The sequence below is a fragment of the Gallus gallus genome, chromosome 7 (assembly GCF_016699485.2).
Source record: "Gallus gallus isolate bGalGal1 chromosome 7, bGalGal1.mat.broiler.GRCg7b, whole genome shotgun sequence".
Taxonomy (NCBI): domain Eukaryota; kingdom Metazoa; phylum Chordata; class Aves; order Galliformes; family Phasianidae; genus Gallus; species Gallus gallus.
The window spans coordinates 24,876,175-24,898,292 of NC_052538.1; the positions used below are offsets into that span (position 1 = coordinate 24,876,175).

The following is a 22,118-nucleotide window of genomic DNA, read 5'->3' on the forward strand; positions in this document are numbered from 1 at the left end:
TCTGGGTTTTAGTAATCTTTGTTCTGTGCATGCACGTGAATGTTACTGACAGGATGTTACCTTTGTAAGGTACCAGTGCTAAACAGTTTCAGAACTAGCTGTGACCATGACAAAAAAAAAAAAAGCTTGTCACTGAAGAAAGCAACGCTTACTACAATTGGCTCTAAAAGGCCAGTATTAAAAGCTGTGGGCCAGTAATATGTTTCTTCATGGCTTTCTCATCTCAAGGTCTCGTGTTGCCCTAAATTTAAAGAGCTGTCTATTTTTTTAATCTCATAGGTGAGTTTTGCCATTTTCTGCTCGCTAAATGGAAAAAAATTAAGCCATTTTGTATGAAAAACATCATGATCTAATGGCTAAGCCACAGGTTTCCTCCTCAGACAGCAGAGGTTTGTTCCCAGTTCTGGCATGAGCTGCTTTTGTTCGTTTTGGCAAATGCCTGCTCTCCGGGTGAACCCAGCTCCCATTGCTGTTGGCAAAGTACTGCTGTCCAAAATCCTGGCTGCCTCACAGGAAAAGAGCTGCATGCACATCTCAGCATCTCGTTGATAACCTCAAATCTCTCTGAAGATTTGTTTTTCTGGCAGGGGTTGTCTGCCAGGTTTTTCTGGGCCTTCATTTTTTATGTGCTGGGAGGGTGCTGAGCTGAAATAATGCTCCTCCCCACCATGCAGTCAAAGTGCCCTGCTTGGCAATTAAACCATGAGACATTTATTCACAACGTATCTGTACTTGTGAATATCTTAGCACAGCCTCAAGCCAGCCTCTATCAAAAGCAGATGGTACTGCCCACTCTTCCCACGTATCTGAAAAGCAGGGGGCAGAAAGTCTTTGGAGAACTACAGAGCAGAGTTGGAAATGTCCCAAGCTGTTTCCCAACTGTTCTGGAACTCAGCATTAGTTGGCTAGATATTACTTTTTGTTACAGCAAGCTCTTACCACAATCTATTCTACTCTAGGGGGAAAAAAAATGAAACATAACAAAAATAAGATGGTGAGGCTCTGTTTGCTTTCTCTGCATAACGTGACTCCAGACACAGTCTGGATGGAGCACTGTAATGATACAGCACTGACTTCAAGCCCTGAAAATGTGCTTCATAACCTAAAATATAGGTGATGTACCTCATTCCCCGAAGTAGTTACAGTGAGGGTTATTGCTAGCCATGTGAAATTCTCTGTGGCGTCAAGGACACCATGTGATTTGTCTCCCAGCTTTGTCTCATTCTGGTCCTGATAACTTGGTCCAAATGCTCAGCTTGGTGCCTAGCACGTTGCATAGCAAAGAGACTGATTTTGAACTATTCAAGCTCTCAGGTTGGTTATTTAGGCTCGGAGTCAATGGACGCTGACTATGTCTGTGTGGTTTATCTTGCAATAAAATTTAAGTCCACCACCTGCCTGTCAGGTGTTTGAGCTACACAGCCTTCTGTTGAATTTGCAATGTTGGACTGACTTGAGTAGTTGGTGTGATCGGGTACAGCTCCCCTGAAGTTTTTGAGGCTATTACAGCTTGACAAAACTGGGTATTATATCTGATGGCACAGGACTGTCAGTGTAGCACCTGTTGAGGATCTGATGCAGCATTTCACCATCATTTTTCTTTAAACAGTAATGACTGAGCAGTGCCTCATCTTTTCATGAGAAGGGAGAAGCCACCAGCATAACAGCAGATGAGATGAGGTTGCTCACAGCCCACCTGACTGAGGGCTGCTGCAGCATGGCACAGGTGGGCTAGCAGCTGTGTTTTTGACAGCTATGGCTACAGCCAGAATCTTCCTGGGACAAGCCACAGAGAAGGGCACAGGGCGCATCCTGCTCCCAGTGCACTGGAGCTCATCACAAGTTCCATGGGAGGCCAGAACCTTGTTGGCAGTAGATGCCTTTTTTTTTTTTTTATTGAAAAACGAAAAAATGCAAAACCACATCCACATCAGTGGCTAAGAGACAGTGCCAGCTAAACCAAATCCTTCTGGGGCAGTTTATTTCTCGGGGCATCCTGTGTCATAGAATTGTAGAATGAATCATGGAACCATAGAATGGCACCTAATGCCAGCCCCTGCCATGGGCAGGGCTGCCACTCACTACATCAGGCTGCCCAGGGCCCCATCCAGCCTGGCCTTCAACACCTCCAGAGATGGGGCATCCACAGCTTCTCTGGGTGATGGTTGATGTTGCATTTCTTGGAGCATCCCTGTTTCCCAGGTGAGTTGAGTAGCCCTCTGTCAGGGAAGCAGGTAGCAGTTCTCCCACGGCAGCTGGAGGCACTGTGCCTTCTCAGGACATACATCCCTGCTCTTAGCCGTGATGTTTCTGTAGGGCGTCTTTCCTCTTCCCTTGAAAAGAGAGGTGGTTGTTGTTAGGTGTGTGGTGTGAGAGTCTGTGCTTAGGTGGAAGGAGTTTATGGGAGTATATGTATTTATACCCCAGTCAAGTGTCTGACCCAGCCTTGTGGCTGCTGGCCTCACCTTATTCCCCTTTCTCCCTCCCTCCCAAAACAGGCAACAGATCCCAGAGAAAAGCCAGAAGAAGAAGAAAAAGACCAAATGGAGAGGGGATCGAGCCACAGGCTCCCACAAACTCCAATGTGCAATTTTGTGACGAGGGCACCCAGGAGCACCTTGGACATCTCCCTCCTGCTCCCAACCCACCATGACCTGAGGCTCCCAGCAGCTCTGGTTCGGAGGAGGCGGCTCGAGGGGTCTGGACCCCAGCAATCAGCTGAAGGGGCTGCTCGTGGGGCTGCATGGAGCAGTGCTAGCAGGAGGTGGAAGGGAGCAGCAGGACTTTGATGCTCGAACGTTTCCAGCTCCTTCCAGAGGCCTCCATGGTGTGTGTTTAAAAGAAAAAAAAAATGTGTTGGTTTTATCTGCAAACATTTCTCCTTGTGACCCTTTTATGAGCAGCCATGAATAGACCCATTTGGTACAGTCGTGTGTGTATGTGTGGGAGAAGGGAAAGGGCTTTTCTTTTTTTTTTTTTTCCTTGTCCTCTTCTCTATTTTTTTTTTTGTCGTTTGCTCAGCAGGCGTTGGGTTGCAGAGAAACATGGCTGGGGTTAGACTTTTTGCACTGAACTCTTTCTTATGCAGCAGTGCCAAAACACAACTTCATATGAAAGTGCATAGATTTGAAGGAAGAAAATGAATTCCAGCTGCTCTGGGTGCTCCAGACATTGTGTCAGACTCTGGAGGGCAGCCAGCTCACAGACCATAAACTCCAGCTTAGAAAAGGGGGTTTGGGCTTGGAGATATTTTTTTCCTACCCTTTGTCAAGAGGTTTTATTTCTGTTTTGTAACTCGGGGCATGTCAAAGTTAAGATGTTTTGTTAACCTGGAAGTATTTAAATTAAAGTAATTTACAAATGGAAGGGTATGGCATCTTTAAGGGGTTGAGGGGAAGGAGAGAGGAAGTAAAAAGTGAACTGAGTTTGTTATCTGAGTGTTGGATTTCTGCCTTATAAATGTGTGTAAAGTGGTGTGATCTAAAACCTTCTTTATTATTCCTTAACCTTTCCCTGCAATCCACTCTGGGGTAGATGAATTGTTTTGCTTTTCCCAGGCTCATCTTGCACTCAGACAAAAAAAAATCTGTTTATGGGGCTTTGGCTTAATATTTCTTCTTCTTCTTCTCTTCCCTGAGAGTCGATGACTGGAAAGGAAGAGGTGTTTTAAATGTGGTTCAAGTGGGATGTGTCTCTTCATAAGCCTTGTGTATCTAAAATGTTTCACTGAAAGCAGCAGAGACTAAATATTTTTGCCTTATGAAAAGGCAAGGCAAAAAAACCGCAGCCATTCAAGCTGCCAGAAAGATGATTGTGCACATCCTGGAGGGGCCACGTTTTTCTTTCACACCTTTATTGGCAGTCAGGATTGTAGTGGTGATTTCTTTTTTCTTTAACTTAATGGATTGTCATCTGCTGGACCGAAGCCATCAGCTCAATTCATGAGGTCACTAACCTCCTTTGAAAGTAACAACTTGCTTTTCATCAGGTTGAATCCTATTCAAATATGCTTTATTGGCTTAACTTAAAGTATTGGCAGAGCATGAATGCCTGAGAGATACGTGTCTGAGAACGGCAGATCGTGGCACTGGATACTGAAGATTCATGGAAGGTGGTGTATCAACACAAACTCAAACATTTGTATTTGCCTTTATAACCTGCTGCTGGATTTCACTTCTTGACTCTTTGCCAGACCACCTTGTAAAGTGGGAGTTGGCTGCTGGTTGTGTTTCAGGTGAGTGCAGCTAACGAAAACATCTTCCTCATTTGTCCAGTCTTTGTTACAGCCAAAAGACAGCAGTCGTCTCAGCAAGCTGCTTAGCGTAATGCCGGCTCAGCTGCCTCCATCCTCTTCTGTGCAGTGACAGATGCTGGGGATAGATTGAGGATGGGGGTAGTGGAAAGAAATACTTCTTGTGGACCCTCATTTTGGACAGAGGTCATAAAGCTGCAGCATCCAGTGTCGGCTGAGAGCTGGCTGCAGCCCGTCCTGCGCTTCTCCTGCTCTGGTTTTCTCCTTGGCTGAAGCACGGTGACTGAAGCATCCGGGTCAAACCCCGGCCCTTGGGACCTGCCAATATCTTCTGGGGGTGGATCTCCCTGCATGCATTGTATTCATTCTGCCTTTGAGAGGTATCAGATGCTTTACAACCAAGGCAACTTGATGTAACCCCATTGTTGCTTTCCTGCCAGAGTCCCTGTCTAGTCTGAGTACAGGCTTAATTTTTTTAATTACAAACAACTAATCTGTGGGATCCCCCACACAAGAGGTTGGTGGCATTTTCAGGGAGCCCTGCTAATACCCCCTAGAGCCCTTCCACTTAAAAATAACCTGATTTCTGCTGAAACCCCTTGTCCTTATTATTTTTATCCGGACCCTTGGGAACGCTTGCCTGCAAACAGCATGTGTGCATCTCGAGTCGCATCTGTGGGGTACTCAGCGCTGCGTGCGGGAAATTGTCTGCTTTTTCTGAAGCATCTTAATTGTTCTTTCAGCTGCTTTAGCAACTAACAGCTACTGCAGGGGAGTGTGGGGAGGAGGGGAAAGGAGCAAATTAACAACTGAATGGGTGTAATGATAAGGCTCGGGAGGAGCATGCTCTGATTTATCCACCTTGATCAAACTGTTAGAGCACTGAAGGGATACAAAGCCTATTGCCACATACCTCACCCTTTTGCATTCATGGCTGTTCTAGTCCAAGAGTACCCTCCCTCCATCTGCAGCACGTGGTACCTGATAGGTCTGGTGGTCCAAGTGAGCGATGTCTCAGCCAAGGCAAAGCTGCTGAGTGAGAACGTGGCTACATCTGAATAAACTGTTCGGATTGTGGTGCTCAGTAGGAAAACAGCAGAGATAGGGAACAAGATGACAGCAAGAGCTTAGTGGGAGGCTGGGATTGCTTGGTTTGGATCAGATGCTTGCATTAAACAAGAGGCCGTTGCACTGCGTTGCTCTGTTCCTTAATCTGCCGTAATTAATTTTGGCTGGCTCTGAAAACCTACAGCTGTACTAGAATTTGTAAACTGGGCTAGGCTGAAGGTTTTAGACATACATTGTGTGTCTGGGATGAAGAGGAAATGAGCAGACGGCACTGGTAGGCATGGAGAGGACAGCACTGAAATACTAGCTCAGACTTTTTTGTGGGTTCTTTTTATTATTATTACCATGATGCAGCCAGAACTGAGACTGCCCAGAGCCTTGCTCAGCGCCAGTGATTGTGAGGGATGGTTGCTAAATGCTGCTGTGATGCTTGGGAACTTCAGGCAGTTGCCACAGAGCTTTAAGAGTGGACTATGGGATACAGTTTTTAAGAGGCACAAGTGGTGGGCTATGCTGGATGTCAGGGTTCAGCTATGTACGGGCTAGAGAGGGGGCTAAAGAGGACAGAAACTATTCGAGGCAATGCAACAACCATCACATCAATGGATGTACCTGAAACTGGATGGAAGAGATCTGTTTGGAAGCACGTTCTTTTAGTTGGGCCAACCTTCTCTATCAACTACAGATTAGCAGACAGGCAGAGCTTTAGTGCATGTACAAAGTGCTGTAGCACATCTACACATCCAGCACTACAGGAGAACTGAGGCAAAGGATGCAGCTGCTTGAGGAGTGCTGCGGGGCTGGGATGTAGCTCTCTGTGCGGGGATGAGAGCTCTGCTGGGGCCAGCGGTCAGACAGGCTCAATTTTGTGTCCTGTGTGTACATGTTTCACATCACTGAAGATGTAACAGGACATCCAAGGCATTTGCTGGGACTTTCAGATGGAACAGAGAGGTCTTTCTGGAGCAGCAGCCAGGTAAGACTGATGAGCAATGGCTCTATGGGTGGATCTTTAGGCAGCTGCGTGCACTGAGAGAAGTCTGTGGGTGCTCTAGCTCCTCTTCCACCAAGTCATCTCACCTGTTTATAGGGACTCACCAGTGTATCAGAGCAAAGTCTGACACAGAAGTCATCAATTTCATGACCTGTATTAACTGCAACTTGCAGCCCAAGCATTCTTGTGAACATCACTTGCACTTGTGAATAATTCAATGTTTGGCTACCAGGGATTCCACTAATATTATGCAGGCTTTTTTCTTCTTCTTCATGTGAGGGCAATAAATATTTTATAGATGATCCCACAGGCATGCTTTTGCATTGCTGGGATGACATGGGACTTGCCTGCAGCAGTGCCGAGCAACAGCTCTGGGACTGCTGGATCCCCAAAGGGGAGAGCCGATGCTGTGGCACAGCAGTGTGCTCTGGGCTGGCTTTTGTTCCCACCGCTGTGACAAATGAGGATCAGCTGAGGGAACTGGGATTGTTCAGTCTGGAGAAGAAGAGGCTCAGGGCAGACCTTATGGCTCTGTTACAACTGCCTGAAAGGAGGTTGTGGTGAGGGGGGGTCGGCCTCTTCTCCCAGGAAACAGTGATGAGAGGGAATGGCCTCGAGCAAGGTTGAGGTTGGATATTAGGAAAAAAATAGGCAAAATTTCTCTCAGAAAGAGTGGTAGTGCACTGGCAGAAGCTGCCCAGGGAGGTGGTGGAGTCACCACCCCTGAAGGTGTTCAAGAGCCATGAGGCTGTAGCACTGAGCGTCATGGTCAGTGGGCACGGTGGGGATGGAACGATGGTTGGACTGGATGATGTTAGAGGTCTTTTCCAACCTCAAAGATTCTGTCATTTTATGAAATCCCTGCTGCTCCCTTCAGCTCCGCAGGGCCCACCCATATGTGGTTGTGGGGTTAGGTGGGAGAAATGGACAGGTACTGCTGGGGAGAGGCAGGAGGAAAACACCGTCAGCATGCCAGGAGCTCAGCACGCCCCTCTGCATCTCAATAGCCCACGTGCCCTTAGAGCTGGAGCTTTGGCACTGGGAAGCTGCTGGGCAGCCCGGGCACATGCTGGTAAGGCAGGGCATTCTTCTCTGCGAGCTCCTTAATGAGAGCTGTGTTTCAAACAGCACTCCCCAGGATGCGAACTGACGAAAAGCAGGAAATTCAAAGTGAAGGCTGATGCGCCCGCTCTGCTCGCACCATTGTGGCGGCTGAACAAAGCACAATGGTGTGAGCTGGGATGGGCGCTGGCCGGCCCTCCCCGGGAGCTTCCTGCCATTCCCTCATCCTGCTTCACTAAGCTTCCCGAGAGCCCCAGCCACGTTGAGGAGCTGAGTTTCCCACAGAGCCGGTCACAGAGCTTCATTCCCACGTTCTCGTGCAGCGTGGTGAGGGCTGCCCGTCTCTTTTTGGCCAGAAGGGTTCTGTCCGTGGTAGAGGGCCGTATAAATAGCATTGCTGAAGGACACCATTTGTCCAGCACAGCATCCATCCAGCCCTTGGGGCAGGGTTAGCTTCAGCCGGACCGGTGCTATGGGGAGGAAGGCAGTGTGTTTTCAGTGGCTTTAGGTTGCACCAGGGGAAGCTCAGGATGGGCGCAGGCTGCCCAGGGAGGGGGTGCAGTCACTGTCCATGGAGGTGTTCAAGAGATGAGGAGACGCGGAGCACAGATCTTATGAGGAGAGCTGAGAGAGCTGGGATTGTTCAGTCTGCAGAAGAGGAGGCTCAGAGGAGACCTCGTTGCACTCTACAACTTCCTGAAGGGAGGCTGCGATAAGGAGGGGTTTGGCCTCTTCTCCCAGGCAACAAACAGGACCCGAGGAAATGGCCACAAGTTGTGCCAGAGGAGGTTTAGATTGACATAAGGAAAACCTTTTTCTCTCAGAGAGTGGTCAGGCACTGGAATGGCTGCCCAGGGAGGTGGTGGAGTCGCCGTCCCTGGCAGTGATCAAGAGGCGTCTGGATGAGGAGCTATGAGGTATGGTTTAGTGGCTTGTGGTAGAAATGGTAGTGGGAGGATGGTTGGACTAAATGATCTTGTAGGTCCTTTCCAACCTTGTGATTCTACGATTCTATGTGGCACTGAGGGATGTGGTCAGTGGGCACGGTGGGGGTGGGTTGGGGTTGGACTGTGTGATCTTAGAGATCTTTTCCAACCTTCATGTTTCTATGATCCGATGTTTTATTGCCCAACTATGGGCTTATTGAGCCCTAGCAATGGGCTCCGCTGGGTTTCCTTTTACTGTGACCAGTGTGGGGACGTAGCAGTCAAAAATCTCCGGAGAGCCAAACAACAGAAAAGTTGTCCTTAACTCCTCAGTCCTTTGTGTCCCTTCTGTGCAGAGGGTGGCAGCCTGAAAATGGTGGTGGAAAGTTACTGAAAAGGGGAGGAATGTCGAAGGGGATCCAAACACTCCTCACGTGTGTTAGCGAGAGGTGATCTCTGCTGGCTCTGTGATGGAAGAGAAAAACGCCCCCCCAAAGAAGGGAAAGCGGAGGAGGCAGCTTCCAAGCAAACAGATCTCAAACAGCTCACGGTACTTTTCCAAATGCACTGATCTTCCACATCCAGTTTGCTGGACTCAAACCACGGTGACGGCGTAACCAGAACCTTCTGAGAGGTCACGTTTTGTTCTCCGGGAGGTCTCCGTAAAACAAAGGGCTGAAAATCTGTGCTTGGAGGCGACTCGTTAGCACGGCTGTTTGGAGCACTGCTGCTCTGACATTAATTCGGGCAGATAATCAAAGAAGTATTAAAGCACGCAATTATGCAGAGAGAAAATTAGAGCAGAGAGGGCTCAAAGTTAAGCCAAAAGAAACCGGGTTCGCAAAAGCCCGTTTAGCATTTCAAACCAAACGAGGACAAAAGGCGGCGGTTTCTTTGCAGTGAGGATTATGGGTGCTGATGGTACCCGGTGAGGGTAGATGGGGTGAGCAGCCCACGGCCGTGCGGGTGGCAGCCGGACCTTCCGCCGAGCTGAGGCTTTGGGCCGGCCCCGAGGGCAGCCCCGCTCCTCCCAGCTGCTGGAGCTCTGCTCAGTCACACCCTACCGCTAAACCGTAGCTCGTGTTCTTCTACCAGATGTCCTGCTGAAATGCTATTAGGAGCCGGTGCTTTGTGTTAATTAAAGGGAAGTTTCGTAATGAATTCTTTTCGCGAGGCAGCGGTGACCTGCATCACCTCCCTTGGCTCTGTGAGCTGACAGGACGCGTTGTGGCTGCGGTGGGACAGGGAGCCCCTCCATGCAGCGGGGGCCTGGCTGTGTGCTCCAAGGTGCTGGGAGGAACCGGGCTGCTCCCCAGTGATGCCCCATGCCTGCTCACAGAGAAGCCAGGGGGGAGCACCCAATGCCGCCTTACAGCATAGCACAGTTACACACGCGTGTTCATCTGTGCCCAAGAGGCTTAGGCTGTGTCATTAACATTAATCCATGACCATATAATCCATAATGCACAGCAGACGCGTGCAGCTGGCAGGCTTAAACCCATTCTGCAAGTGTGTTGGAAGAGTAAGCGCTGCACAGCTCCTGTGGGGGGAGAGGGTGGGCAAAGGGAGCCCTCTGTTCCTGAGCATGTGCTTTTAAGAGAGAAAATATGCCCGTGAACCTGCAGATAAATGTTGCTTGGACAGAAAAGCCGTGGCCAGCTTCTTCCTTCATACAGAAGGCTCAGAACAGTGCCTACCTCAGAGCCATTCTTCTCACGAGACAATTTCGATTAAGAGATTGACCTCTTCCAAAATCATTCAGTTCTGCTGCATAATTCATTCTTATCCGTGCTGGTGACACCTCTACGAGGCAGAAGGGTGCTTCTGTGAGTGAATGGAGCATGCATCGGTTTGTGTGCGTCCTTCATTTCTATCCAGCCCTGCTCTGAGTCCCACAGTGCTCTGAGAATTGCCCCACTGCAGGCTCTGCCCCACTCAGCCAAGGAGCTCATGCTCCCCAGGGTCAGGGTACAAGGCCACGTCACGAGAAATTCCTACCCCTCCACCATGCAAAACTGAAAAGAGATGTATTTAATGCCTAAGGAGCAGCATGAGTACTCTCTGCTGAGCTTCTCAGCAAGCTGCTGGGCTGGCAGAGGGTCTCTCTGCCCTGCAGGCCATAAAACTGTTGCACCTCAGTGTGCTCCCAGTTATGCTTCAGAGCCTTCTGGTGGGACATTACATCCCGAGTGCTCACCAAATGCACGCATTGCAGATAGAATCACTGCAGCGCTGGTGCAGTTTGCTTCCAAGCAGAGCATTGGTACTTTGCTCCCCACTGCTTTCTGGTAAGAAAGGGCTGAGGCACAACTGGCAGCAAATCCATGGGCCTTTTGGCTAATCTCATCTCAGACACAGAAAGGAAAACCCCTCCTGACAGCCGTGAGCTCTCAGGGAAGAGTCGGCTCTTCCCATCTTTCCCTAACCATAATGTCACTCTGTCACGTGCTGTCATCCTCCAATCCTCCTCCAGCATCACTTGCAAAGATCTGCTGCCACTCACAATGACAATGCACTGCAGATGGCTTTGCAGCAGTGGCTGTGACAAATCTGGGCTGTGTGTGTCCTGGAAAGGAGAGCTTTTAAAAGAGAAAACCTCATTCTCCTTCCCTAGGGCTTTCTAATGAATTGCCACATGCAGCAGCGCCCTAAATGAAACGTCAGCCATTAGCCATGTGCCCATCAGACTGCATCTCACTGCTCCAGCAGCACAAATCTGCTCGAAGAGCTCTGCTTGGAGCAGAGAGGCTGGAAGGCTGTGCAAAGGAAGCTTTAGCTGTGTGGGAGCTCTACCTGACAGCCTCCTGAAGGTGAGCCAGCAGTGTGCCCAGGTGGCCAAGAAGGCCAATGGCATCCTGTCTTGTATCAGCAATAGTGCAGCCAGCAGGAGCAGGAGGTGATCATCCCGATGTACTTTGCACCAGTGAGGGCGTACCTCAGCGCTGTGTTCAGCTCTGGGCCCCTCACTATAAGAATGATATTGAGGCCCTGGAGTGTGTCCAGCATGGAAAAGGGCAACGGAGCCACGAAGGGTCTGGAGCACAAGTCTTATGGGGAGCAGCTGAGGGAACTGGGGTTGTTCAGTCTGGAGAAGAGGAGGCCCAGGGAGACCTTATGGCTCTCTACAACTGCCTGAAAGGAGACTGGGTTTGGGGTTGGCCTCTTCTCCCAGGTGACAGTGATAGGACAAGCGATGATGGCCTTGAGTTGTACCAGGAAGGCTCAGGTTGGATATTTTGGAAAAAATAGGCAGAATTTCTTCTCAGAAAGAGTTGCAGTGCATTGGAACAGGCTGCTCAGGCAGGTGGTGGAGTCACCATCTTAGGAACCAGTACTGAAAGTCATGGTTAGCGGGGATGGGATGGGGTTGAATTAGGTGATTTTAGAGGTCTTTTCCAACCTTAATGAATCCAGGATTCTATGATTTTAAGTTCTCTCCCCCTTGCCAAATGCTAGCCTAGCTCAACCAACCCCATCATGCTATTATCTTATCCCATATCCTTGGCTCTCCAGTCCCGTTACACCCTGTACACACAAAACTAACAACTTGCATGGGTCCCAAAGTGTGATTACAGCATCCCAAAACAGACCACGCCCAGCAGCCTCCATGCAGACAGGGGATGACCAGCACAGCCCGGGGCCGGGTGCCCGGCCGCCCACACTGGCTGACACGCAGCCATCACAAGCTCAGAGCTGGCAGCTCCTCACTGCCTGCCCTGTGGTCATCTCCTGTTGCTTTGGTGCTTGCCAGGGTAAATCTGGGTCAACATCTTTCCGAAGCACTTCTGTTCCCTTCCTGTCTTGGCTGGCAGAAGGAGATGTGCCAGGACAGCACTGAGAGGCCACCGACTGATGAGGAAGGACAGGCAGGGAATGACAGGCGTGGGTTTAACAGTGTAGAATCTGAGCACAAACACAGACACACAGAGCACAAGCCAGCAAATTTCAGTAAGATCAGAGCCTGACAGACACGTAGGAATGAGTTTTGTTTCTTCAAAGTATCACACGGGTCAGTGGGAAACCCATTGTTTCCTTTTTTACTGTGGCTAAGAGCCTCTCAGTTTGTCATAGTTTTATCATTGCTCATTGTGCTGCTCCGTGTTATCGCTAACACACATGAGAACCCAAGGATACAATCATACTTCCCGGGTGGTCCTGTGTGGAGGTGTGGAGCCAGGAGTTGGACTCAATGATCCTTGCGGGTCCCTTCCAGCTCGGCACATTCTGTGAGTCTGACATACACGGACCAACACAGCTCTGACTGTCGGGATGCTCACAGAAAACAAATGGACGTATCTCAGCCCTATTTCAGTAACCATGCGCAAGGACCGGGGCGAGTAACGGTGCTTGTTAGTTCTCTCACGCTTGGCTGTTGGTAATTGGTTGATATCTCGGGGATGGAATAACGCGTGGCAGTTGTTTTCTGCAGCGTGTGCTGCTAACCTGCTGGTTTCTTAAGAAGATCCTTTTGGAGTTAGACACAGCTCCTGCCGTCAGCCCAGGAGCTGCTTTTCCAGCCAGCAACACTGCATAAGCACCACTGATCCCAAGGCTGGCTCTCGGTGCTACTGCCCAGCCCTTTCTGCATGAAGTCCATCTCAGCCCCATGGCACCGCACGCCCCATGGATGGCAGTGGGGAGGCAGGGCTTCTGCAGCTGGGGTCTGGCTGCTTTCTTGCACATTGCACTGATAAAGCCTGGAGAAAACAAGCGCGGAGCAGTTGGTGGCAGAGTGAGTAAGAGTCGGATGTGGCAGGGTATGAGATGTACAAAGTATGCAGGGCTGGCTCCGCTACCAGCAGAGCAGTTGGCCTGGCAGCTGCTGGTGTCATGTGTTCCGGCTCGTGTGCTGTAACACAAGCACATGAGAAGTCATTCGGGCAGCAGCAGAGCAGACGATTCAAGAGACAGGAGCGATTTTCTGAGTTCAGTACAGGGGAAGCTCTGAAAAACATGGGTGATTTGTAACGATTTTGGTCATTTTTCTCTTGAGCAGTGTCAGGAGGATGGCAGCACCCCATGGCTGCTGACCTCAGGCACAGGGATGGGAACAGCAGAGCCCAGGGCGGCTTGGAGCTGCCCCTCCATCTCAGGTGCAGGGTAAGCACAAATAGGAGCTCAGTTCACATGTAATGCTATTATTTCACACTGCGTACATTTATTCCACTGCTCTGCATCCCCTGCAGCCCCCACCCCACTCCCATTAAGCACTCACATATGCTGCTGGAAGCCAGGGCAGCTGCACTCATCTATCAAAGCCTGTCAGCCAGAGAGCGTAGGCTCTTCCCATTAATTAAGCAAATGTAATGTGATTAGCTAAGGCTGTAAATGTTTCACTTAGAGAGCTACAAAACACCGAGCAGCACAAGCCCCATTTTCACACCCGTGTGCCATCTCAGATGGTCCTCTGGGGCTGAGAGGTCTGTGCTCAGATTTCTGCCACCGAGACAAAACAGGGAGCTGTGCTAACGTTGGGGATGGCTCCTGCTTTGTCGCTTTTAAAGTGCTGTTTGAATTATGGGAGCCTGAAGAAGACATTAATGTCTATGCTTCTAAAAATACCTTCCTGCCTACACCTTTTTAAACGGAGGTAACGAGAACTGCTGAAAGCCGAAATTTTGCTAAGAATGTGCACCTCATTTAAGCTTCCTGCGTGCTTTGATGGGAAACATGTATTACTTAACATTTAAAGATCTAAATTGGGGTGCTTCAGGCTGTCAAGCTGAAAGCAAATGGAATGTTCATTGAAAGTCAGGCAGAGAATAAGAACGTTCTTGGAGTCGATTCAAGCAGCACGAACACGATCTACTTAAGGACTTAGAAATTAAAGTGGGATGAAAGTGCCAAGGTCTAATACAGCTGAGCAGCCCCATGCCAGCCCTCAGCTGACTCTCAGGGTGCACGAACCCCAGAGGCAGCCCCCTGTTCCCAGCCCCGCAGGTGTTCACAGCCATCGTGAACATCACAGTTGGACTGAATGATCTCAGGGCTCTTTTCCAACCTTAATGATTCTCTGACTGTGACTTCTCACTCCCACCCTCAGCTTGGTGGGACCCGGGAATGCAGCATTCCTTTCTGCAAATCCCTGCAGCAGCTCAGCCCGGTAGGCACACAGTAAGAACACCCCAGACTGTGGGCTGTGCCCACAGATGGATCAGGCTGCTCCACAGCTCCCAATGGGACTTCCAGACCACTCACCTCCATGTGGTTCCTTCCAACCCGAGCTATTCTATGACTCTATGGCTCTATGTACGGTTTGCTGGAAGTTAAGCCCGGTGCCCAATGTCTCACCCTGAGCACTTGGGATTAAAGTCCTGGCACACCCCATGCTTTCATGAGGATGTGAGAAACAGCCTGGACTTGAATCACGAGAATCATTTCTTGAAGCCAAATATATTTCAACAAGTCATCTCACCAAGCCCTGACGTAGCTTGTGCAATCTTCTAGATGACCCAAATTGCCAATTTTACTTCCAGAAATCTACTGGGTTTTCTCCAGTAGAAGAAGACATGACCATCACAGTAGCAAGACGACAAGGCAGGGATGTGTGCCCATTGAGCTCCCCTTCTGTCACACAGACACCTTCATGGACACTGGGGTAAGAACATGCTCTCTTCAATTTCCTTCCCATCACTCACAGAAACATTCCGAGGGGCACCAGGAGCAAAACGTTGCTTGAAAGCCCTCTGCCTCCCTATTTGCAACCAGCCAGTGCCACAAGTAGCTGCAGCTGTGAGCAGGAGAAGGGAATGGCTGCTGTCAGCTTGTTGTCCTCCACTGGGAGGAGGTTCTGCTGCAGCACGGCGCTGCTGATGCTTCCTGTGGGCTTTGTATCTTAACAGTGCCCTGTGAGCCTCGGCCTCTGCCCTGGGAGCAATTCTCACTGCTGAGGTAGAAATGGAAAAGGGAAGAGGGCTGCTGCTGTGCTTATCTTATCTACATAGGTTGCTCCAAAAGTAATGCCTCCTAGTTAAGCCATAAAGACATATGCCTATGTCTTTGCCTAAGGAGGTTGTGGATGCCCCATCCCTGGAGCCATTCAAGGCCAGGCTGGATGTGGCTCCGGGCAGCCTGGTCTGGTGGTTGGCGACCCTGCACATAGCAGGGGGGTTGAAACGTGATGATCATTGTGGTCCTTTACAACCCAGGCCATTCTATGATTCTATGATTCTATTTATTTCCATGGAAACCACGACAAAGAGCCCCTTTGCTTCATGAACACTTCCATGTCAGAACCCATTTTGTCAGACTGCCCCTCTGCTGCCATTTGTCACACAATGACAAATAGTAAAGGAATATTGGTGGGAAGGCTCAACCTCTGACGTCATGGGCCAAGATCATAAAATAGGAGGCATTACTTTCAGAGCGGCCCTCGTAGAGGAATAATACTGTAAGCCCACATATTTAGCTCAGAGGACCCAAGAAGCCCATTTCGTACCTGAGTTTGATGCTAGCATTCAGTGAGCATTAAGGTAATGTCTCCTTTAAAAAGATTGTAATCGTATTTACCAACGCAGTGACTGCAGAGCCCTTCATAACATGTATATATAGTTCCAATTCGGCATGTGCTGTGGGTATTTTATAGGGTTAGTCCTAACATCACAAGCTAATAATACTGAAAGCAGAGCGATGGGTAAATCACAGGGGACAGTGAACTCAGTGTATAGCTAACAGTGATTAAGTAGTTTCTGCTTTCAGGAGAGAGATAAGGGCCCAAAAGAATAGGTCCCTCGATAACATCAGGTAATTCTTATATATGGTCCTCAGCGACACAGGCATAAATCACAATAAAACCCATCTGCAGATTGGAGAGGTGAAGCCATAAATCCTGCTTTACAAACGAGACCTGCATGTCTCACAGTGTGCACTACTCCAGATTTACAGCGGCTGTAAGCGCTGTACCGAGGTCCACAAACCCATCAGCACTCTCTGGCTGGGAAAAAGAAGGGAGTCAAGATATTCCAAGGGAGGCGGGCGTATTTCAAGGTACACCCAGGAATGAGAGGGACCGTGTGTGCAAGTGAGCAATTGATGCTCTGTGCACACTTGTCATGTCCTGACTTTACACTTGAGCCCCTCTCATCTGGCCCTGGTTCCCATGCAGCCCTGGCACTGTGTTGTGCCCTCCCTTTTGCTCCGCAGCCTGATGAGTAAATGCAGAAAGGGATATTAGAGGTCTTCTCCAACCTTCATGGCTCTGTGTCTGTATACCCTTACAACCTGCTCTCACCTCTGCAGTCAAACCAAGGTACTATTATTACTATTATTGCTATTATATTATAGATGGCTTCATTTTGTGCTCGTTATTGGGACCAGGACCTTTGAAACCCCCCTGAATATCTTACAGACTTTACACGTGGCACCCATTTGGACACAGCCACCCAGCACACCCAGCCTGCTCCTTTGGGCAGCATCCCACGTGGGCTTTCACTGCAAAATCTCTTCTCACCCCTTCCTTTTTAGCAACTTCACAGCAAACTTCCAGCACATCTTGCAGCTGGGGTTAGAGCAGCCTCGCAGAGATAACTTCTCCTCCTGTTAGGGTGTTTCTGCTACGGCACATTTACATTTCTGTATAACTGAGTCCGGCAGCTTCGCTCCTTTCAAAGCAGTGTGCAGCTCCCGGCCGTGATCTCTCTCTGTTCCCAAATGTCACCTATGTAAAGTTCAGCACCTCCCAGGTAATCAAAGGCAGCGCTGTGTTTTCCTCTAAAATGCCTCAGGGAATGAGCAGAACTGAAATGTCAGCCCGAGGAAGAAGCGCCTCCCAAAGGGTGAGCGGAGCGTGTGGCAATAAGGCACGCTGCTCCTCTGAGGGCACCCACACGAGATCTGGTGGTGCACATCAAACCATTTGCTGTCTGTCATCTCTCCACAAATATTTCTTCTGAGGTCCGTAAGAATAAACGAATAAAGATCTCTGTGTTAACTTTTCGGGCATGCATAAGTATGGAACTCCAGCTGTGTAACACAGGTCTCTAACACAACTGCATCCGCACAGGCCGTCCACCTGGTTCTCTGCCCACCTGAATTTCTTGGCCATAGAAACACATGAGGCAAACGGATGGAGGCCTCCGAGAGAAAAAGCTTCCACGAGCTCAATGCAAAACTCCATGGGTGGAGAGAACGCTGTTAATGCTTCTGGTGGGGGGAAAGGCACTGTTTGCTTTCAGGTTTTGATACATTTGTCTCCTTTTTACTCTCCCATGCCTCGTTTCAGCGCTGCCATAGTATAGCTCGTAGCCAGGCCTTGCACCCCAGTCAGCTGAAAGCTATTAACATCGTCAAGCAGCTCAGAAGCAGTCAGCGTTACGTGCAACGATGCTTTCTGACTATCTTCTTAATTAGTTTTGCTGGCACTCGCTGCTAACAGGAACAGAATAAAATAGAGTTTAAAGCACTTGTCTTCTGTATTTCCAGAGTATCAAATCTGGGAGGGCTATTAACAGCTGAATTGCTCCACTCAGACTGTCATTTCATTTTACTCTCTTCTATTGGCAAGAACCACCAGCGGTGCACTCGGGGTCAGTTGTGTGGCCGAGGCAGCCATATTCTAAGCCTGAGCTCTTGTCACTCACAAGACAAGTTTAACAGCCAGCCTCAGCTTGCTTGCTGCAGCATCTCTGGAAGGTCCCAACCCCAGTAGTAACTGTAGTGCTTGCAAGACAACATATCATCCACTTGTTTTGCCCGTAGCTGTCCAGGGCAGCTGGGCATTTCTAACCCTCTTGATGGACATCACCTGTGCTCTTCAGCAGTGTAAAGCAAGGGTAAGATGAGCTTTGCAGCACCAGGGGGGCTGTTGCTTCCCATGGGCACTCATCAGAAATGTAATGGCTCCGGACATCCTCACCCACCGGCCTCTCAACCCATCTGTCCCCCATGGTTTGCTGGCGGTCCGGTCACTCTTCATCTCCTCGACCAGGAAGAGATGTGATACATCATGTTTCAGGTTATAATTGATCTTCAAAGAGCACATTTAATGCTGCTAGCCCACTTCAAAGTGAAGCAGTACCTTCCAACCACCCTCCTCCGTACCATCTGATAGCTTTCTTATGTTATTTTCCCCGAAGATTCATTCCACAGCCTTATAGACGTGCTCAGTGCCTAAACCCAGCAGGGTCTTCAGAGTCTCCTGGCTTTCAGATGTCGTCTGCCTGGGACCCGTTGACTGGAAAGACCTGGGGGTCCTGATGGCCAAAAAGCTGAGCCAGCAGTGTGTGCTTGCAGCCTGGAAGGCCAACTGCACCCAACTGCATCAACAGAGGGGTGACAGCAGAGGGAGGGGGGGGGACTGTCCCCTCTGCTCTGTGCATGGTGGTTCCTGCTGTTATTGGAGCTGACAGCTGAGGTGCCATGGCTGTGCTCAAAGAAATAGAAATGTTTCTGTTCCAGGGGCTGCCAGACTGGCAGTCTTCAGGCAGAGAAGGGATCCCCCAACTCTTTCCCTTCTGCTCCTTAAAAGAACGCAACTCTCCATTTTAAATCTTCAAAGCTCACTGTTTCCCACCCCCCATCCCCTACAGTGAGCATCTCAAAACTTGAAACAGGCTCCCCTAGCAAACAAAAAGGGGCAGCCCGATTAGTTGCATGGCAGCAAAAGTGGGTTAATCGCAAAAACTCCTTCTTATGCTGTCACGGTTCAGATAAATGGGTTTAGCACAGCAAGCAGCCAAAGGGCACGCATTAGTGGTTTGTTCTGCAGCAAAGGGAGAGAGCACACTCAGAGGACACCCCTCGGAGGCATCCGCCTGCTGCCTGTGGAGCTGGTGGCAGACTTCCCACTGCCTTCAGCAAGCTGAGACTGTGCTGTAAATAAACATGTCTGCTTCTAAAGGGTACAAGAGGCAGATCAAGCACAAGCGAGATTTTCCTGCATCTTTTCAGATCTTTTCCTCTTTATCCTCCGTGGATTTCTACAGCACTGAAGTTTCATTCAAAAGGCAACGGTTTGAACGCTGTTTTTACAATGGTTTTACACTGTTTTTACATAGAGCCTCCGTCCATATTGAAGCAGCGCAGGTGTGTGTGGGGTTTGTTAACACAGCTTTGTTGCATCAGTAAAAGGTGCATCAGTTCTCTGGAATCTCAAGAGGTGAAGGAGGGAAATTGGCATCACCTGCCAGGCAGCAGGAACCGGAGCAAGGAGGTATGGAGGTACTGCTGGGGTCTGGGGAGGGAGATACAGAACACAGTGAGTTTGTCTGATGGCCTATCTAATGCTAGTGGGAGGTAAAGCTGTAGTACAGTGCAGTAGGTTGGTAAATGGCTGGTAACTGTGTGAGGAGTTTCTATTCTACTTGAACATGGTTATGAGCTCTTCAAGGGCAGTTTTATGGTGTGAATGGTCCAAAAATATAAGGTAGTTTTCCATTTCTTGAGTGAACAACTGCTCTGGATTCCCTGGATGCACAGATGGGTATAGGATTGGAGTTCAGATATTTCATGTGCAACAGAAGTATTCATTCCTGCAAAACAGTCATTATGAACTATAAATGGAGCAGAAATTTGTCTCCTTTTGGTGCTTATTGATTTCAGTTCTGATTTCTATCATGTGCTGTTGTTAATCCATTGCTATGGCAAACTCTCAGCTAGACACAATGAAGATGTGTGAAGTTATTAAGCCGTGATTCTCATTTCTGGCTGACACCCCTGTGCCAGTCACTGCCAGCTCCTCTCCTGCAGCCTCTGCTCTCTCTGGAAGCTTCCAACCAGCTCTGCTCCTGCTGAGCCCCCAGCATCTCACAAAATGAGAGCAGGCTGCCATTGCACAGCCTCCCCTTCTTCACAGAAAGCAAGAAACAAAGCAGAAAAGCCTTAGGATTTTTTTTCTCAGTACGGATGTTTTCCTTTCAGCCTCATCATTTGCATTTCTTATTTCTGCTTTTGCTGTCTGCTTGAAACACAGCAATGCAGCCCAGCAGCCAGCTCAGGAAATGGGTCGGGCCCTATTTCTGCACTTGCATTTGTTGCTGTCTAACTGTGTGAGCTCTGAGGCTGCTGCAGATGTCTCAGGCATGGCACAGACAGGTGACTGCAGCACAGGCAGCCCTGGCAGCTTTTACAAATGCACGTGTAGAAACACAGCCGTGCTCTCCTTGGTTGGCAGGACTGGCAGCAGGGCTGATGTCATAGAATCATTAAGGATGGAAAAGACCTCTAAGATCACCCAGTCCAACTGTCACCCATCCCCACTATGTCCCTCGGTGTCACATCACAGTTCTTGAACAGCTCCAGGAACTCCACTCCACCACCTCCTTCGTAGCCTGTTCCAATGCTTTGCCACTCTTTCATCATGCCCCAGTCTGGCATGTAAAATGGAAGTCAGTCTGTCCATGGCAGGGGCTGCAGAGCACCCAGCTGCTGGCTCAGCTGCAGGCAGTGGGAGCCCAGTTGGCATCTGCTGGGTTCTCCTGCAGGAGGGATGACATTGCTGCTGTCAATTAGGGTTGGTTTTGCTGCTTTGTGATGCATGCCCCAATTGTGTCCACACTACTGGTGTTTCCATCTGTTCCTCCCCATTCTTGCCTTTCAGGGTTCGTACTCCTTTCTCTCCTTTCATTCCCAGGGTGTAATTATTCTGAATCCATGCTCACACAGCAAATCTCTTCTCTTCGGGCTTCCCCTGTGCTGACCTCCCCAGTGCTGTCCCTAAGGCAGCTCTGGCCTCTGGATAACCCCTGTGCTGCCTGGACCTCCAGCCTGCATGGAACGGTCTGCCTTCCAGTAGCCCTCAAGCAATTTGGAGAGGATGTGGAGATATTATAGCCCAGAGAAAAGGTTCTTAGCAGAGAGTATTTGGGTAGGGGGGGGGTGTTGGTTTTTATTTTTTTGAAGGAGGAAATATCAAAACATCACTCCTTCCTAGCCCTGGGAGATCCAGAGATGTCACAGCCCTTTGGGAACAGCCTTATGCCGCGGAGACAAGCTGCTTTATCTTCTCGTTCTCATTTTCTAATGATATTAAATAGCATTCTTTCTCTGTCCTCGGGGTACATGCTGGCAAATTCATATCTCATTGTAAATCAAGAGCACTTGCACTACTCTCAGCTAACTCTGACTCAGTGGAGAGGAGGATTTTGGCCAGATAATTAGGACATGAAAAACAGCACGGTCACGAGCCTTAAATGTGTCTCACCGATACTTTCATAGTAATCTCACCACAAAGGTGATCAGGAAGCAATGCAACCAGCTTAAGAATTAACTACAACCATGATCCCTCCTTCACGTAAAACCTTTTTTGATACCCAAGTGAAACAACCTAATGTCACTCAGATTTGGGTTTTTTTTGTGATGATAAAAATGTGGTCTGCTTCGATGTGCTTTTATGGTACTTTTCATTGCCTGAAGTTTGATGTCTTCTGATAATTCACATTTTTTTCTGATTTAAAAAAAAAAAAACACCGCAGTTCTCAGTTTTTAACCACAATTTAGAAAGCAGGCTTATGCAACAACACTGTCTCTCAGCCACCTTCTCCTCCCAGTCCCACCAGTACCAGAGCTGTCATCCAAATTGAAATCAATTGACAGAGGAGGGAAATACAGACCTGAAACCTATGGAGGACCCACAGATTTCATGAAATGAGTAGGGAAGGAGCAAGTAAGAACCTCAGGCTGCCACATGGTTGGAGGGAAGGATGGGGTGAGTGGTGTCTGTATGGAAACATTAACGTGTCTGTGGTTTTATCAGTCCAACTTCAACATTGCTATGCTTGACTTTCTTGCCACGCTGATTAACTGCACTTGAGGAGGTATCTTTGTATGCTGACTATAACCTTCATTTTTTCCACCAGTTACCAATGGGACCATGGTTGAG

At 49.1% G+C, this 22,118-nt stretch overlaps 1 protein-coding gene and 1 non-coding gene across 12 annotated transcripts in view; both read left to right on the forward strand.

Annotated features, from left to right (window-relative positions):
* The window catches only part of MRAS (muscle RAS oncogene homolog), a 34,813-nt gene extending 31,447 nt beyond the window's left edge, over window positions 1–3,366 (forward strand). For all 11 annotated transcript variants that reach the window (XM_015289777.4, XM_046943403.1, XM_040703250.2 and 8 more), the window contains one exon: window positions 2,499–3,366. In XM_015289777.4, the coding sequence (XP_015145263.1) occupies window positions 2,499–2,598 (100 nt within the window). In that variant the 3' untranslated portion in view covers window positions 2,599–3,366. The remainder of the gene's footprint in view (window positions 1–2,498) is intronic.
* A 4,120-nt stretch (window positions 3,367–7,486) lies between these two features.
* On the forward strand, window positions 7,487–7,575 carry MIR3530 (microRNA 3530). The gene has a single exon (NR_035342.2). It is a non-coding gene; the product is annotated as a microRNA 3530 (primary transcript).
* Window positions 7,576–22,118: the final 14,543 nt, after the last annotated feature.